Source organism: Schistocerca nitens, chromosome 1 (genome assembly GCF_023898315.1).
Source record: "Schistocerca nitens isolate TAMUIC-IGC-003100 chromosome 1, iqSchNite1.1, whole genome shotgun sequence".
NCBI lineage: Eukaryota > Metazoa > Arthropoda > Insecta > Orthoptera > Acrididae > Schistocerca > Schistocerca nitens.
The window spans coordinates 674856367-674874913 of NC_064614.1; the positions used below are offsets into that span (position 1 = coordinate 674856367).

At 41.2% G+C, this 18547-nt stretch overlaps 1 protein-coding gene across 1 annotated transcript in view; it reads right to left on the reverse strand.

The window, feature by feature from the left end:
* Window positions 1-970: 970 nt before the first annotated feature.
* LOC126236780 (uncharacterized) overlaps window positions 971-18547 on the reverse strand; it is a 70576-nt gene continuing 52999 nt past the window's right edge. Inside the window, exon 4 of the mRNA XM_049946362.1 lies at window positions 971-2916. Coding sequence (XP_049802319.1) covers window positions 2863-2916 — 54 coding nt within the window. The 3' untranslated portion in view covers window positions 971-2862. The remainder of the gene's footprint in view (window positions 2917-18547) is intronic.

An 18547-nucleotide genomic window follows, 5' to 3' on the forward strand; every position in this document is an offset into this window, starting at 1 on the left:
GTTTGGACCACTCAAAGACGCAATTGGAGGAAAGAAGTTCCGTTCTCATGTACGTAGAGGTGCGCCACGCGGTGCATGTGTGGTTGCGCGGACTACTAAAATAATTTTTTCCTAAAGGAATTTATACACTTTGTAAGCACTGGGGGACTTGCATTGAGCTTGGGGGGGATTGTATTGAAAAGCGATACAGCTTTTTAATACTCCTCCACAATAAATAATATTTAAAAAAATATTCAAGGTTTTCATTTGACTCACTCTCGTACATCTAATCGAAGACGATCCACACGGTCAGATTCAGTTTGCAGAATGGGTACCACGCTATCTGGACGTATTGCTTGCAGATGAAGCTAATTTCTATGTAATAGAAGAGGTACATAGAATTACATGTACTGGACAGATTTCAATCTTCGGTATGGACATCCAGTATACTACGAAAACCAAACGGTATATTACGGTTCTTCTCAACGATATTACTGAACCTGGTCCGCTATCGGAAGCAGCGGTGTCGGTATAGTAAACAGGTACAATGGACCAAGGAAAACGTACTGTTCCGTCAATGCCTTCAGATCAGTTGTCCATATGTACACCTTGTTTAGGACAAATATGTTCGATTCAGTCCCTCCCACGTGTCGACTAAGACCGTGCTCAAAACAAGATCTGTAAGGCATTGCCGCTTTTTGTTGCCTCTATGCCAGAGGTCTTTGGAGCTGTACAATGAAGTGGAAAGGAGGAGACAGCAGTCAATCTACCTTCAATCCCACTTTTGCGCTTGGTGTAAGACGATGTTCCAGAAGAGAGATACGTCTGGTATTTTGTGTGATAAGGAAATGGGCAAGATAAGAATGACTAAAAAGAAATCACGTGTCTGCAGCACTTGAGGGTTCATTACTATATTTATTATATTTAGCACCGTCATTTATACAAAAATATTTGAATGTGTGTACAATATAGTAATTAGTTTATTGTCGTCTTTAAACTTCTCAGAATACGTATCAGTCATTTGATTTCTCACAAAATCCACCATGTCAACGAATATATATTACAGTATGCATGTTCATCAGAAAATTCAAAGTGTTCACGGTTGAGGTGGTTCATGTATTTTCTGTAACAGATTTTGCGAGAAAACGTTTATTATGAACTGAAGATGGGTAGTACATCAACTCAGAGCTAATATACTGGGACAATCAGTTTCATGATCAGTTTCGTGGTCAGAAGGATAGCGTTTCTAGCTGTTGAGATATAGATCCCTTGTAAGCTCAATGGATATTTATGTACTATAAAAGGAAAGCGTCCACTCGTCTCCTGAAGTCAAATGTGAGGTTGTTGCAGTAAATAAGCGACGACATTCGGATACGTGCCGCTGAGGTGCTCTCAAACCAAAATGTTTAAGTCAGGCAGTGTGCCACGTGTAAATTAAATTTTTTAATCCCTTTCATTCACTACCGGTTTATCCTAGCATTTGTGTCTTAGGAGGGTCGTATACACATTTTATTTGTGTCTAAAATAACCAGTTAGAGAATATTTGCTTCTTTCAGAAATCAAATTTCTTTCCCAGCTTTGTTGAACTTATATATCCTGTAGTGGTTGTACACTGATCAAACCATACTTGCTCGTAGGTAGGTCAATATTTTTCACATTTAAATTTGTTTTGGCAACAGTTAAGAATGAATTCAGTGTGGTACTATACACTTTAATCGGCTGGAAATAGCAGAAAATTTGTGAACTCGTCTTTCAAACGTAATGTGAATTCTAGACAAGTGTCACCTAAAAAATTACGGAACTGACAATATCTCATAGATTTCCGTATTAAAGATGTAAAGATGAATTTCTTGTGTAACTATTCATAAAATGAGTTATGTTTTCTGTTACGTACTGGTATGTGATGTGATTTCGTAGGAGTGTTAAATTTTGAAAAAAAGGACACTGTTATTGGATAAGGTTGGCACTGTACGTGATAACTTTCAACAGTGAATAAATTGCTTTGGAAGCTTTTTGTTACAGTACCTGTATGATGTTATCTAAAAGTTTCTCTCTCGATGGGGCGAATTTAACCACGCTTTAGGACACAAGTGAGAATTTTGTAGTATTGTCGATAACCTAAAAGTATCTCTTCGATGTATTACAAAAAAAAGTTTCCCTATACTTATAGATAAGTATTCTGTTGTTAGATTAAAATTATAATTTCAGTATTATAACTAATTCTTTCTTTAGAAATGACCATCATGACACAGTTGCCTTTTGTCGCCATACTACAGCTAGCTCCATTTGCCTTGCTCGATGGGTGTGCTCTAAATAACATTTGGGATGAATAAGACCAAATGTTACTCGTCTCGATTCTTCAGGAGACACTCCAGAGACAGTGGGTGAACCGTTTCCACGAAAGCAAGTGAAATGGCATGCTCAAATTGAGAGGTTTTCCCTAATAATGCTGACTGGAAACAAAACGTCTAGATACCCTACTGTGCTTAGATCCAGACAGAAATGTTTTGACGTCTATTGAAACAAACTGCTAATAGGAGAACCTCGAATGATAGATTTGAACAGTCTCTATAAACGAGCTGATAAGAAGAGTATTAAGCTGAAATTGGGCCAATGGAGTCAGTTGTTTCCCAAACTCAGACCTCCAACTTGATACGATTCTCCAATGTCGTGTAGATGATGAGAAATGGCATTTTTTTTAAAAATTGGCAACAGTTTGATCATATGTTTTGACACTGGAACGTAAACTAAGCAGGACTCCCCGCTGACGGAGCCAGCACTTCTTCTTGGGAAGTTCGTTGGAATTCAGCAGTAGTTGTCGTTTTGAGCCACAGAACATGGCAGCACGACGAGGGTGTGGCAGCACACAGCTACACGGCTGCGTCATGCGATCCGAATATTTGTTGATGCATTATTCAGTTCCGTGGCGGTGATGTCCTGCAACAGTATCAAAAAAATTTGTGTAATACTTCGCTAAATGATAAACAGAATTTTTGGTGAAAAACTGATGATTAAATGCATAATTTGGTAACCTCTGAACCGTTGCGATGACTCTAGAGCCCTTAGCATCTGTTCAGTACATCATGTAATACTACATTTACTCATCAGGTTGGATATTACGTGCATAAGTAAGGTAATTTCGGACTGATAAACGGATAATGATAACAAAAAAATATCTAAGTTTCTTGTAAAAATTTTGACTATATGCCATGAATAGCAATTATAGAAGTGGCCTTCCCCGTAATTGGTTCTTTCCATCCGTAGCCTAGCTACAGTAAGCCCGTTGTTCCGATTGGTATTTAAATCGTCGTTGGGCAAGCGTTATCTGAAGCACTTGACACGTTATCTCTGTGATCAACAGAACCCGAGATATGACCTAAAATACTCATTTTATGACGTGGATTTTTGGCACATATTGATACCGTGCACTGACGATACACGCAAGAATAAAACGGTCCAGCTCTGACACATATATTTTTGATTGGCAGGGAACAGAGGTGGAGCTGGCATAGCAGGGAGGGGGGGGGGGGAGCTTTTCTCTTGATCGATTTCGTACATTTGTTGCCTTACTGGAAAATGAAAATAATCGAAATTGTACTTCAATAGCCATCTTCACTTCACATTGATCTCTAGTAACTTCGACGGTTCCCGTACCAACTTGATTTATTTGATACTTGACGAAAGTATGCCTATCATTGTTTCGTGGTTTAACGAAATATACATTCCTTTAATTCACCTTATATCCGAAACAGAAGGCCACGATATTAGTCAGCAAATGTGAGCATGTTGTGAGAGTTTCCGCCTTAAGAAAAGAAATACCCATTCATAGAAATAGTTCATAAGCTGGTTCCTAAAGTTCCCGCAGTATCCAGTGGCAGCCGCTGCTCGTCTGTTTTGTACCTATTATGGCATAAGCCACTTTCGAAGTAGCATTTTCAAATTTTACAACAGTTTTGTTTTCTTTAAGGCACGATTTGGTCTTTGCAAACTTTTGCACTAACCGCACCGGTGTGCAGATGCACACTTAGGGGGGCTGAATGAAGCACTGCAGGGTAGCCTGCCTACATTTGACGAGTTCCACTCGGTTTCAGGCAGTAGGAGACCTGGTAATTTTGGGCCATGCTTTCGGCTAAGTGAAAAAAACGTTTGTTCCAGGATGTCGAGCGGTGAGTTGTGGCAGCTCAGAGACGGCGGCAGCAATTCGGATTTGGTGACATCGTTTATTTGGAGCGTCTGCTATACGCAAGTTCTGAATCACTTCATTCATGTGATTGTCGTGTCGCACGGTTTATTCTTCATTCACTTCGTGTGAAAAACGTATGACGAATTAAAAAGACAACTGAAATTTACGCGAGAGGTTGAGTGTCATTGTGCTATTCATAACTCAAAAGCTGCATACTGAATCGTGTTTCAGTCATTCAGTCCGCCGTATTATGTTCTCGGTTTCGTCATTCTGTCCTGCACATTACATTGTTCTATTCTTTGATGGAAATCGCGTATGCGGAACTTGAAAGTTTGTCATTGCTAAAATTTCGACGTTTATTTCACTTGTATTGTGAATTTCAAGTGGCTTCAGTCCAATGTTGCTTGATTTGAGGGCAATATAGATATAGTATTTCATATGACTTTGCTGTTACACATTTCATATCTTCTACACCAGCTATTTATGGTGCATGCCTTGGCTGATACCGTCTTGTGCACTCCTGTTTTAATGATTACCCTCACACTTATTCAGTGGTTCCAATAGCGAAGATAATTAAAAACTGCGCCGGGAATGGTGCTGATCTCAAGAGCATTTCATAATTGTTTAGCCGGCGGGGAATTTACAAACACCTTGTTTAAACAGATAGTTTGTAGACTGTAAAATTTTGATCGGAATGTACGAAAGACTATCAGAGTATTTCATGGTAAATTACAGAAGCTGAAGCTGCCAATTACTAGTTGTACCATTTATTGTGTGCGCCATTGTGATAGATTCGTTTTCTCTTCCTGAAACTGCATTTCAGAATTGATTATTGTGTCATGAATTTACTGATTACAAGACGTAGTTTCTCTAAATCAGGATCTGACGAAGTACTTGCTCTGTTAGTCCAGTTTTTAAAACAGTAGTCTCCTTGCAACTACTTTAACTTGCAGTCGCCCATTACCACTTATTACCGGTAGTTAGTACAAGGGATGGTGTTCAAGTTTCAGTCACCCCGAAAAAATAAATTATATAATTCATTTTCAAGTTTATTTACAGTTCCATGTCTGCAGATGTCGTACACACTAAAATCCTATCGCTGTCGTACCGTTTGGTTGTTTGCTTCCTGTGTACTAAGTGTACGCGTTTAATGCACTATCATACGGCGTTATGGGTTCGTGGTCCAGACTATCCTTGTGTGATCAATCAAGGTCGAATGAGGAAGAATGAAGTGGCAGACCATCTCTCAGTTTAAAACCGACAGTGGGAAGTGGAGATTGTGCTGCTCTAACATCGACGTATGGAGGCCATTGTGGAATAAAGTAAACGTCGTGGGTTTTAAACACCTTGTCCTGTGTTCCAGGACTGCTCACATCCATTTAAAAATCCAACAGTGTGAACACGGCAGCAATGTCAGGTCATTACAGATGACCCATTTAGCACCTACTTAGCATGGATCTGTACTGGGTGTACCACTATAATCCTTGAGATTAAGGAGGAATGAAATCACCGGAGACGTGTAAATTCCCACCCCGCCAAAAAAGGCGAAGATCCAACCATACACGGAGAAGGCGTTGCTGTTTACTGACAGTCATGGTGTAGTTTTACCAGAATATATTCGTAAGGAGCAAACCATCACAGGAGCGTATTACCGTTATCTCCTGACAAGGTGACTGCAGGCAGTCCATGTAAAGCTTCGCGACAAACTGTGCACAGTGGGGTGTTTTCACTCCACGAAAAGGCAGGGCACAGCCCCACACGATGCTTCTTTAGGCAATCAAATGTTGATCACCCACCCCCTCTCCCCCCCCCCCCCCCACACACACACACTGTCGTAGCGTGGCAGTCTTTCCTTAGATGAAGAAACCGTTGGATAACAGCAATTTGAGGAATGGCAAAGAAACGGTTTTCGACGTGGAACCTTTGTTGGCCAGTCAGAATGCTGACATATACAAACAAGGTCTCCGACAAGTCGTCTATCGGTGGGAAAAATGTATTGCAATGATTGGTGAATACGCAGAGAGGGACTTGCTGCACTTCGTAGTCTTATAGTCGGAGACTGAATTCTTCGATGTAATGATGCAACGTAGCTTTCCTCCTGTGCTTGTTATCGTACTTCTGAAAAGTCAATAGGTTTTGAAACTTCCTGGCAGATTAAAACTGTGTGACGCGTGTCCATGACTCCTATCGCATCACCCAACAAAATGTTAGTTAGGTTTAAGTAGTTCTAAGTTCTAGGGGACTGATGACCTCAGATGTTAAGTCCCACAGTGCTCAGACACATTTGAACCATTTTGAACCACAGCAGTTAAGTCCCATAGTGCTCATAGCCATTTTTTTTTATTACAAAATTCATGGTCTCCGAAATGTTTGTCTCCTGTATGCGCCGAACTCTACTGTAAAATTTGTTAAAATCCTTCCGTATCTAGCGGTTTCCAGGGCGCATTGAGGGCCTAGACCCTACCAACGAGAAATATGCGCACATAATAACACCACAATCTTTGTGAGGTCCTTTGGGCAAGCCCGTCTTCCACTTTATTTATTTAGTCAAGCGGACACAAATGAAAATTTTTCACTATGTTAGGAGGGCACTGTGATCAATGTTGCGGTGTTGCAATAGTATATGATGGCGGATAACGATCTCTAGGCTTTCGCCAAGCCATACTCCTCCGTCGGATTGACACAGTGCATAACGTCATTCGTCGGATCAGTAGTTTCCAGTCATCTATTGTCGAATGGTACCGCTTTTTACACCAACTAAAGCGTCAGTCAGCATTGACCTACGGAAATATGTGGCTTACGACGAGCTGCTCGACCATTGTATCTCATTATTTTTAACTCTCATGAGACAGTTTTTATGCTAGCTGTACTACTAGTAGCACTTTGGTACTCTAGAGTGATTGATTCCTTCCATGATTTTTCTGACTTTTTACAAACACCCAGCCGAATGCACGACGGTACTCCTCTGTCAGTACGTGAGGTCAGCCTGCAGTTGGTTTAGCTGTAGTTTTTCCTTTGCGTGTCCACTTCTCAGTCACATCATCACCAGTCTACGACGACATCCTTAGGTTTGGAATACCCCTGGTGGTGTGTCCGCAGCTCGTGGTCGTGCGGTAGCGTTCTCGCTTCCCACGCTCGGGTTCCCGGGTTCGATTCCCGGCGGGGTCAGGGATTTTCTCTGCCTCGTGATGACTGGGTGTTGTGTGATGTCCTTGGGTTAGTTAGGTTTAAGTAGTTCTAAGTTCTAGGGGACTGATGACCATAGATGTTAAGTCCCATAGCGCTCAGAGCCAATACCCCTGGTGACATGTAATGATTAGTCCCCGTTCAAAGACAGTGAGCTCTCATGCCGACTCATTTTGCTGTTATTGCTCCTGTACTGACGACACAATACTCCCTGCTCATTTTTAAGTGCTGGATCCGCTTCTCGTGACATCTAGTGGTCATTTCCGCGTTACGCGTGTGTGTCCGGGTACTTTTGATGTGATCTCCTACAACTCTAAAAGTCGATTGTCCCGTCGCAAGGTGGCTGCTGCCCTAAGTGACCTCGATCTGTCGTACGGGAGTTCTGAAATACACTTTAAACTTATAGCCATCATACATCTTACGTATTAATATGGACCACAATTTCACCAGCTTTGCCGTGATGGTGGGGTTCTCAGTTTTGGCTATTTGCATTGTAATTAATGGGGTAGTTCATTTGTCAGAATTTCCTACTGATTATTATAGTGAGATTTGCAGGACTGTAACTAGCTACTGTATCCTACTTTCTCATACTGTCGTTACTCTTACCGGTTTATAATTTAATTTTGGTTAAAATAATTTTTTTAATTTTCCAAGTGAACATTCCAGCTTACAATTAAAATGTATTAAGATGGTAAAAATTGTGGAAATCGTCGGTAGAAATGTTCAAGTGTTACCTGTGGTTACCTGGGACTTCGAAACAACTAAAACCTGCAGCAGTAGCGAGATCATGTATATGTAATACAGTTGTGGAAATTAAAGAAATGTGAGATTCAGGTACGGACTATGATTCGAGCCCCTATAAATTTTAAGATGGACTGTTGGAAGACCCTCTCAGCTTTGTGCGAGGGACAGTCACGTGTGGTGGTGTCATGGAGGTATCGCGAAGTCAGGGATCTGCGCGACCAGTTACGTAAGTGTTTTTGAAACACAGTTCTTTTTTGTAGCTGTTTTCCCGATGATGTTTGTTGTAATATGTTTATCACATTCACAAACTGTTGTTTTAGAATACATAACCATTGGAACAATCGTGTAATTTCATTAAATTAAGTAAAACCGTCGATTGGAGCTTAGAAGCCCGAGGCTGGGAACAAGGAAGATATTATTGAGTTCTATAGATGAGAACTATATTCTGCAAGAGCGTTCTGGAATTCTTCTTACTGAAAGACGGGCATCAACCTCTGGAGTGACAACAAAAACTGTGTAATGCGTTTAATAAATTCATTTACCCCAATAACCGTCTGTATGTCTGGTTCCGAAAGCTACAATTTGACTTTATTATTGAAATTTTGTTCTTCCTTCAAATATGACGAAATACGTTAAGCTTTGTTGATATTTTTCAATAAATATTACTATGGGCAACACATAAAAAACAAAATAAAGTTTTCTTCATAATTCACAGGCTTCTTTATCAGCTGAGAAAATGGCCGGCACCTGTGGTCCATGTGACTACCTGCATTTCATTTTAGAGTGCTACTACTGCAGCTTATGTCGTTTTCAAGTTATTAATTCCCTGTAATCGTGGATATTTACAAAGCTTTCATCTTGAATCTTGAATAGCTTAACCCCATGAAACTTCCTGGCAGATTAAAACTGTGTGCCCGACGGAGACTCGAACTCGGGACCTTTGCCTTTCGCGGGCAAGTGCTCTACCATCTGAGCTACCGAAGCACGACGCACGCCCGGTATTCACAGCTTTACTTCTGTAAGTATCTCGTCTCCTACCTTCCAAACTTTACACAAGCTCTCCTGCGAACCTTGCAGAACTGGCACTCCTGAAAGAAAGGATACTGCGGAGACATGGCTTACCCACAGCCTGGGGATGTTTCCAGAATGAGATTTTCACTCTGCAGCGGAGTGTGCGCTGATATGAAACTTCCTGTGAGTACCGGGCGTGATTCGTGCTTCGGTAGCTCAGATGGTAGAGCACTTGCCCGCGAAAGGTAAAGGTCCCGAGTTCGAGTCTCGGTCGGCCACACAGTTTTAATCTGCCAGGAAGTTTCATATCAGCGCACACTCCGCTGCAGAGTGAAAATCTCATTCTGGAAACATCCCCCAGGCTGTGGCTAAGCCATCTCTCCGCAGTATCCTTTCTTTCAGGAGTGCTAGTTCTGCAAGGTTCGTTGGAGAGCTTCTGTAAAGTTTGGAAGGTAGGAGACAGGATACTGGCAGAAGTAAAGCTGTGAGTACCGGGCGTGAGTCGTGCTTCGGTAGCTCAGATGGTAGAGCACTTGCCCGCGAAAAGCAAAGGTCCCGAGTTCGAGTCTCGGTCGGGCACACAGTTTTAATCTGCCAGGAAGTTTCATATCAGCGCACACTCCGCTGCAAAATCTAATTCCAGCTTAACCCTAGGACGCCCAAGCCTTTTTTTCTAATTAGGACGCCTAAGGGGGCGGGGGGAGGGTTCGGCGAACCCACAGGTATTATATAAGTTTACTGACGAAAAATTACAAATTTCAAAATGGTTTATGTATTTTAACTAAGGCATCGGTTTATAAAGGTTGTTAATTGTTATAAATATTGGCTTGAGTGAATAAAAAATTGACCTATTACAATACAAAACACAGATGTGTTCATATACAATAGACTACTCTGAGTCCTCAACATTAAGGCAAGAGACACACTTCACAATTTTTTCTGAATGGGTGTTACACACATGTTTATGACACTGTCCACAATACTGTTTTGATTTACTTAGATTTTTGTACTTCTGCTTCCTTGTTTTAGCTTCTCTTACACAAATATGGCACCGACCTTTCCCCGCAGGAGGCTGACGTGTTTCTGTTGTCTCTGCTTTGATTTTCTTTTGTAGAATAGTCTCCATTGATTGAACTATTTGGTTAGATAACCCTCTTGCATTGCCACTTCTTTCTTCTACCTGCAATTTCACTAGTTCGATCCCAGCTTGCAAAAGATAAAGTTTCCGTTTGTTGTGTTTTTTTTTTTCATTCCATTTTGGATGTTGCTGGATGAATATGGTGGTTGCATTGATAGTACAAATGTCGATGAGAGAGTAGAATACAGATAGAGGCCATATCTTTGTTCCCCTCTGGCAGGTGTACATACGCGCCATTTGATCAATGGTATCAATTCTACCTTTAGTGGAATTATAATGTGCATTTATCTTGGTTTTATTCTTCTCTCCTCCAACAGTGCCTTTATCTTGGTGCATTGTTGACAACATCAGTAAGTTTGTACTTGATTTCGTTTTTGCTATGTAGGACACCAAAGTTACTGGAGGCCTGTTGATGGGCCTGTGAACAAGAACATTGATGAATATAGCTCTCGATTTGACGTGTTCTTCATTATGTCTGGAATAAGGTTCCTGTTTGACTGGAGAGTTCCTACTGTAATAACTTTGTAGTCTTGGTATAACTCTTCCGCCAAATCCACCGATGTGTAGTATCGGTCTGTAGTAATATTTCGACCAGAAATTTTCACAGGTGCTACCAGACGTTTCCCAAAGAAATCAGGTTTTGACAGATGTGAAAATTACCGAACTATCAGTTTAATAACTCGCGGCTGCAAAATACTAACGCGAATTCTTTACAGACGAATGGAAAAACTAGTAGAAGCCGACCTCGGGGAAGATCAGTTTGGATTCCGTAGAAATGTTGGAACACGTGAGGCAATACTAACCTTACGACTTATCTTAGAAGAAAGATTAAGAAAAGGCAGACCTACGTTTCTAGCATTTGTAGACTTAGAGAAAACTTTTGACAATGTTGACTGGAATACTCTCTTTCACATTCTGAAGGTGGCAGGGGTAAAATACAGGGAGCGAAAGGCTATTTACAATTTGTACAGAAACCAGATGGCAGTTATAAGAGTCAAGGGACATGAAAGGGAAGCAGTGGTTGGGAAGGGAGTGAGACAGGGTTGTAGCCTCTCCCCGATGTTATTCAATCTGTATATTGAGCAAGCAGTGAAGGAAACAAAAGAAAAATTCGGAGTAGGTATTAAAATCTATGGAGAAGAAATAAAAACTTTGAGGTTCGCCGATGACATTGTAATTCTGTCAGAGACAGGAAAGGACTTGGAAGAGCAGTTGAACGGAATGGACAGTGTCTTGAAAGGAGCATTTAATCTGAACGTCAACAAAAGGAAAACGAGGATAATGGAATGTAGTCGAATTATGTCGGGTGATGCTGAGGGAATTAGATTAGGAAAGAAGACACTTAAAGTAGTAAAGGAGTTTTGCTATTTAAGGAGCAATATAACTGATGATGATCGAAGTAGAGAGGATATAAAATGTAGACTGGCAATGGCAAGGAAAGCGTTTTTGAAGAAGAAAAATTAGTTAACATCGAGTATAGATTTAAGTGTCAGGATGTCGTTTCTGAAAGTATTTGTATGGACTGTGGCCATGTATGGAAGTGGAACGTGGACGATAAATAGTTTGGAAAAGAAGAGAATAGAAGCTTTCGAAATGTGGTGCTACAGAAGAATGCTGAAGATTAGATGGGTAGATCACATAACTAATGAGGAGGTATTGACTAGGATTGGGGAGAAGAGAAGTTTGTGGCAGAACTTGACTAGAAGAAGGGATCGGTTGGTAGGACATGTTCTGAGGCATCAAGGGATCACCAATTTAGTACTGGAGGGCAGCGTGGAGGGTAAAAATCGTAGAGGGAGACCAAGAGATGAATACACCAAGCAGATTCAGAAGGATGCAGTAGGTACTGGGAGATGAAGAAGCTTGCGCAGGATAGAGTAGCATGGAGAGCTGCATCAAACCAGTCTTAGGACTGAAGACCACAACAACAACAACCAGACGATTGACAACAGCTGCTGAACCCGGTTCTTCTTTCGACAAATTCTGAACATTACGTGCACAGGGTTCCATATTCAAGACGTATCTGTCAACTGCTTCGGATATCATGCGTATAAGGATGCCATACTTGCCCGATTTATCCTTCATAAATACTTTGAAGGGGAAGCGCCCTCTAAACAAGCTGAGCATCTCATCAATGGTGAGGTGGACCCCTAGTTTATACAGTAGTGGAAACCTCTCATTCACTTTGTTGAAAAAATCTCCTATTGCTGTGAACTTGTCTGCATCGCTTCTTAGCTTGCGGGTACTTTTGTCATCAAGCATTATGATTGCAATAAGTTCCTTGAAACGTTCTCTTGCCATAACACCATTTTAAACTGGCCGACCCATTAGGTCTGACCAAAGATCGTGAACACTGACAGAATTGTCCTTATTTTCCCCGTAAGTATCAGGACTCTTATAAAGGTATAAAATTCTTTCTCATTAGTCAAAGTAACATTAAACCTAACTGCCTCTTCATTTGAATGTTTTACTATAACATCCATGATGTCAGGCGTAAGAAGTTACTTCAAGGCTTCTCCTGGTGAATGGCAAACACCAGGTGCAGTTACTCCTGCGTGCTCTCTTACTATATTAGCAACAGACCTCCGAGGAATTCTAGGCTGTGTGGTTACGTAACTTCTTCCAGACTTGGCCACAATAACATCCTCATGGTCACTGCCTGAAGCTGCGCTATCTTCACCTTCTCTAAGATCTACATCACTTTCCTGATCTGAATCATACTCAATAACACCATCCTCATATACACTTTCACTCCCCAGTCAGAACCTTCATCTAAAATTTCATTCATAACTCTTTATAAAGACGAGTCACGTATTACTTTAGTCATTTCCAAGTCTGGGTGTGAACAGTAGGGAACTGCACTAACTCACTGCAAGTTTACAAGGTAAATAACAGCTGACTGACATCAACAAATACTTCTTCTGAAAGTAAACCGATTGTTGTGAATATCAAGAATACCAACCAACAAGAAACTAACTTGCATTGTTGTAGAGATGAGAAATACGAAATCCTACTAAGGGAAATTTTCTATAGCATGGAAGCCTAAGGTGGGGGGGGGGGGGGGGGTTATTTGGACCCATAATACGTTTATTTATTTTTTCTTTCAAAGCAGGAATTTTCTATAAAATATATTGACACTAACGTTTCATAAAATAGCCAACAAACAATAACTCAAAGGGAATATGTGGTATGAAAGTTACATGGGCAAAAGCAGGGGACATACAAAAATTGTGGGTTCAACGAAACCCCTCCCCCCCCCCCCCTTAGGCTTCCAAGGGTTAAGTTCTATTTCATGCATCAGGAGATCGTGCAGGCGCACGTTCTTGTCTCATCTTTCCTAACAGTGACATGTAATTGTTTCGTTCGTATGTACTTTGCACCTGCTGCTGCTGCTGTGGTCTTCAGTCCTGAGACTGGTTTGATGCAGCTCTCCATGCTAATCTATCCTGTGCAAGTTTCTTCATCTCCCAGTACCTACTGCAACCTACATCCTTCTGAATCTGCTTAGTGTATTCATCTCTTGGTCTCCCTCTACGATTTTTACCCTCCACGCTGCCCTCCAATGCTAAATTTGTGATCCCTTGATGCCTCAAAACATGTCCTACCAACCGATCCCTTCTTCTAGTCAAGTTGTGCCACAAACTTCTCCCCAATCCTATTCAATATCTCCTCATTAGTTACGTGTTCTACCCACCTTATCTTCAGCATTCTTCTGTAGCACCACATTTCGAAAGCTTCTATTCTCTTCTTGTCCATACTAGTTATCTATACTTGATGTTAACAAATTTCTCTTCTTCAGAAACGATTTCCTTCCCATTGCCAGTCTACATTTGATATCCTCTCTACTTCGACCATCATCAGTTATTTTACTCCCTAAATAGCAAAACTCCTTTACTACTTTAAGTGTCTCATTTCCTAATATAATTCCCTCAGCATCACCCGATTTAATTTGACTACATTCCATTATCCTCGTTTTGCTTTTGTTGATGTTCATCTTATATCCTCCTTTCAAGACACTGTCCATTCCGTTCAACTGCTCTTCCAAGTCCTTTCCTGTCTCTGACAGAATTACAATGTCATCGGCGAACCTCAAAGTTTTTACTTCTTCTCCATGAATTTTAATACCTACTCCGAATTTTTCTTTTGTTTCCTTTACTGCTTGCTCAATATACAGATTGAATAACATCGGGGAGAGGCTACAACCCTGTCTCACTCCTTTCCCAACCACTGCTTCCCTTTCATGCCCCTCGACTCTTTTAACTGCCATCTGGTTTCTGTACAAATAGTAAATAGCCTTTCGTTCCCTGTATTTTACCCCTGCCACCTTTAGAATGTGAAAGAGAGTATTCCAGTCAACATTGTCAAAAGCTTTCTCTAAGTCTACAAATGCTAGAAACGTAGGTCTGCCTTTTCTTAATCTTTCTTCTAAGATAAGTCGTAAGGTTAGTATTGCCTCACGTGTTCCAACATTTCTACGGAATCCAAACTGATCTTCCCCGAGGTCCACTTCTACCAGTTTTTCCATTCGTCTGTAAAGAATTTGCGTTAGTATTTTGCAGCTGTGACTTATTAAACTGATAGTTCGGTAATTTTCACATCTGTCAACACCTGCTTTCTTTGGGATTGGAATTATTATATTCTTCTTGAAGTCTGAGGGTATTTCACCTGTCTCACACATCTTGCTCACCAGATGGTAGAGTTTTGTCAGGACTGGCTCTCCCAAGGCCGTCAGTAGTTCTAATGGAATGCTGTCTACTCCCGGGGCCTTGTTTCGAATCAGGTCTTTCAGTGCTCTGTCAAACTCTTCACGCAGTATCGTATCTCCCATTTCATCTTCATCTACATCCTCTTCCATTTCCATAATATTGTCCTCAAGTACATCGCCCTTGTATAAACCCTCTATATACTCCTTCCACCTTTGTTGTCGACGGGACGTTAAACACTAACAACCACCACCACCACCTTCCACCTTTCTGCCTTCCCTTCTTTGCTTAGAACTGGGTTGCCATCTGAGCTCTTGATATTCATACAAGTGGTTCTCTTCTCTCCAAAGGTCTCTTTAATTTTCCTGTAGGCAGTATCTATCTTACCGCTAGTGAGACAAGCCTCTACATCCTTACATTTGTCCTCTAGCCATCCCTGCTTAGCCATTTTGCACTTCCTGTCGATCTCATTTTTGAGACGTTTGTATTCCTTTTTGCCTGCTTCATTTACTGCATTTTTATATTTTCTCCTTTCATCAATTAAATTCAATATTTCTTCTGTTACCCAAGGATTTCTACTAGCCCTCGTCTTTTTACCTACTTGATCGTCTGCTGTTTTCACTACTTCATCCCTCAGAGCTACCCATTCTTCTTCTACTGTATTTCTTTCCCCCACTCCTGTCAATTGTTCCCTTATGCTCTCCCTGAAACTCTCTACAACCTCTCGTTCTTTCAGTTTATCCAGGTCCCATCTCCTTAAATTCCCTCCTTTTTGCAGTTTCTTCAGTTTCAATCTGCAGTTCATAACCAAGAGATTGTGGTCAGAATCCATATCTGCCCCTGGAAATGTCTTACAATTTAAAACCTGGTTCCTAAATCTCTGTCTTACCATTATATAATCTGATACCTTTTAGTATTTCCAGGATTCTTCCAGGTATACAACCTTCTTTTATGATTCTTGAACCAAGTGTTAGCTATGATTAAGTTATGCTCTGAGTAAAATTCTACAAGGCGGCTTCCTCTTTCATTTCTTCCCCCCAATTCATATTCACCTACTATGTTTCTTTCTCTCGCTTTTCCTACTGACGAATTCCAGTCACCCATGACTATTAAATTTTCGTCTCCCTTCACTATCTGAATAATTTCTTTTATCTCGTCATACATTTCATCAATTTCTTCATCATCTGCAGAGCTAGTTGGCATATAAACTTGTACTACTGTAGCAGGCATGGGCGTTGTGTCTATCTTGGCCACAATAATGCGTTCACTATGCTGTTTGTAGTAGCTAACCCGCACTCCTATTTTTTTATTCATTATTAAACCTACTTCTGCATCACCTCTATTTGATTTTGTATTTATAACCCTGTAATCGCCTGACCAAAAGTCTTGTTCCTCCTGCCACCGAACTTCACTAATTACCACTATATCTAACTTTAACCTATCCATTTCCCTTTTTAAATTTTCTAACCTACCTGCCCGATTAAGGGATCTGACATTCCACGATCCGATCCGTAGAACGCCAGTTTTCTTTTTCCTGATAACGACATCCTCTTGAGTAGTCCCCCCCGGAGATCCTAATGGGGGACTATTTTACCTCCGGAATACTTTACCCAAGAGGACGCCATCATCATTTAATCATACAGTAAAGCTGTATGTCCTCGGGAAAAATTACGGCTGTAGTTTCCCCTTGCTTTCAGCCGTTCGCAGTACCAGCACAGCAAGGCCGTTTTGGTTAATGTTACAAGGCCAGATCAGTCAATCATCCAGACTGTTGCCCCTGCAACTACTGAGAAGGCTGTTGCCCCTCTTCAGGAACCAAATGTTTGTCTGGCCTTTCAACAGATACCCATCCGTTGTGGTTGCACCTACGGTACGGCCATCTGTATCGCTGAGGCACGCAAGCCTCCCCACCAACGGCAAGGTCCATGGTTCATGGGGGGGATTTTGCAGCTATGAAATGAATTTTGAGCGGCTGAGCTTCCACCTCGTTGGGGCCTCATCAGGGTCCTCCAACGCCGATGCTGTTGGGTTATCAAATGGTTGATATGGCTATGGGACTTAACATCTTAGGTCATCAGTCCCCTAGAACTTAGAACTACTTAAACCTAACTAACCTAAGGACATCACACACATCCATGCCCGAGGCAGGATTCGAACCTGCGACCGTAGCAGTCCCACGGTTCCGGACTGCAGCGCCTAGAACCACAAGACCACCGCGGCCGGCTGTTGGGTTATCCCAGTGGCAGTAATACAACCGGTAACGAACACTTCCCGTTCCTGCCGTTCTGCAAGCGACGTTACTACGTGGCCTCTCGTTTCTACCAATTGCAGAATGTGAAAGTATCGCCTGCCGGAAAAAGCAGCCTGCTCCCAGACGCTGCTACCCCCTAGAGAACGGTCGGTGTTCGTGTATCCAGCCTCGTGCATGTCGTGTCCTCTTATCTGTTGAAACTAGAGTTGCACTGTAGCAAAATAACATAAATGACGTAGTAAATGGTAGGACTGTCAACAGAATTGGTAGAATTGATAGGGAAAGAAACATAAATGAAAGTGTAAGAGAGAAAATGAGAGCCGACTAGTTCTCTTTGTTTTTTGGTTGCTTTTTTGCCTGTAATTAGAACCGAACATCATTCAGTGTTAGTCCATTGTATATTTTATATTCTTACAGAATATAAACTGCATATTAGAAGCCACAAAAATTCGTTGATCGCATAACATTTGCGCTTTTATCTAAACAAAGTAAATACTTTTGATGTAAACACAAATAATGAAAAATATGTATAATTATCTTTGTCATTTTGTACTCAAGGTAACGTTCTTCCTCATGATCAAAGGCGAGAGTTTCCTGTAATAATTGCGAAAGCTGTTTGAAACATGTTTTATGTAAGTTCGACGAATATCAAAGCCATCTTTGACTTTTTCTCTATTTTGCCTTTTTGTCGAGGAAATTGCGTTTTCTAGCACTATATGATAAATCTGCGTTGTTTTCTTGATATTTACTACTACATCCTTCTGTTTCACACTACAAAACAGCAATGTTTGAATAAAACATGAATTAAACATTAACAATTCCTTTTTTGCTACAATTATTACTTATTCTTGAGTAACAGGCAATGGGGATAACACCAAAGAGTAAAAATGTTTTGCAAGCTACTCGGCCATTTATGTATCCTTACTCAGTATCTAGATGGTTCACCGCTTCCGGGTTTAGGCAAACTCACTAAGACTCTAATCGCATATGTAAAGACGGTGATCGTTGTGAGATAACCCCCAGAAGGTATGCAAAACACCAAATGTACAGGTAATGCGGGTACGAGCTTAACGGACCAAAGCTACTAGGGAAACCTCTGTGGTCCATACCTACTTATGCTGGTGTACACAAGTCTACAGTAGTTTTACAACTGCAGTCAAACCAGGCCCTGTTCTCATCCACACCTGTGTGTCGCAGCTCAATGATTAAAATTTACGAGGCTATTTTTTCTATAGGTGGTGTTGCACAGCCTTCATAAGTGTTAGCAACTGCATCATAGCGGTATTATTACTTGTTCAGACTATCGACTACGGTCAGATTCAGATATCTTCGGGTCATAAAACATATTCGAC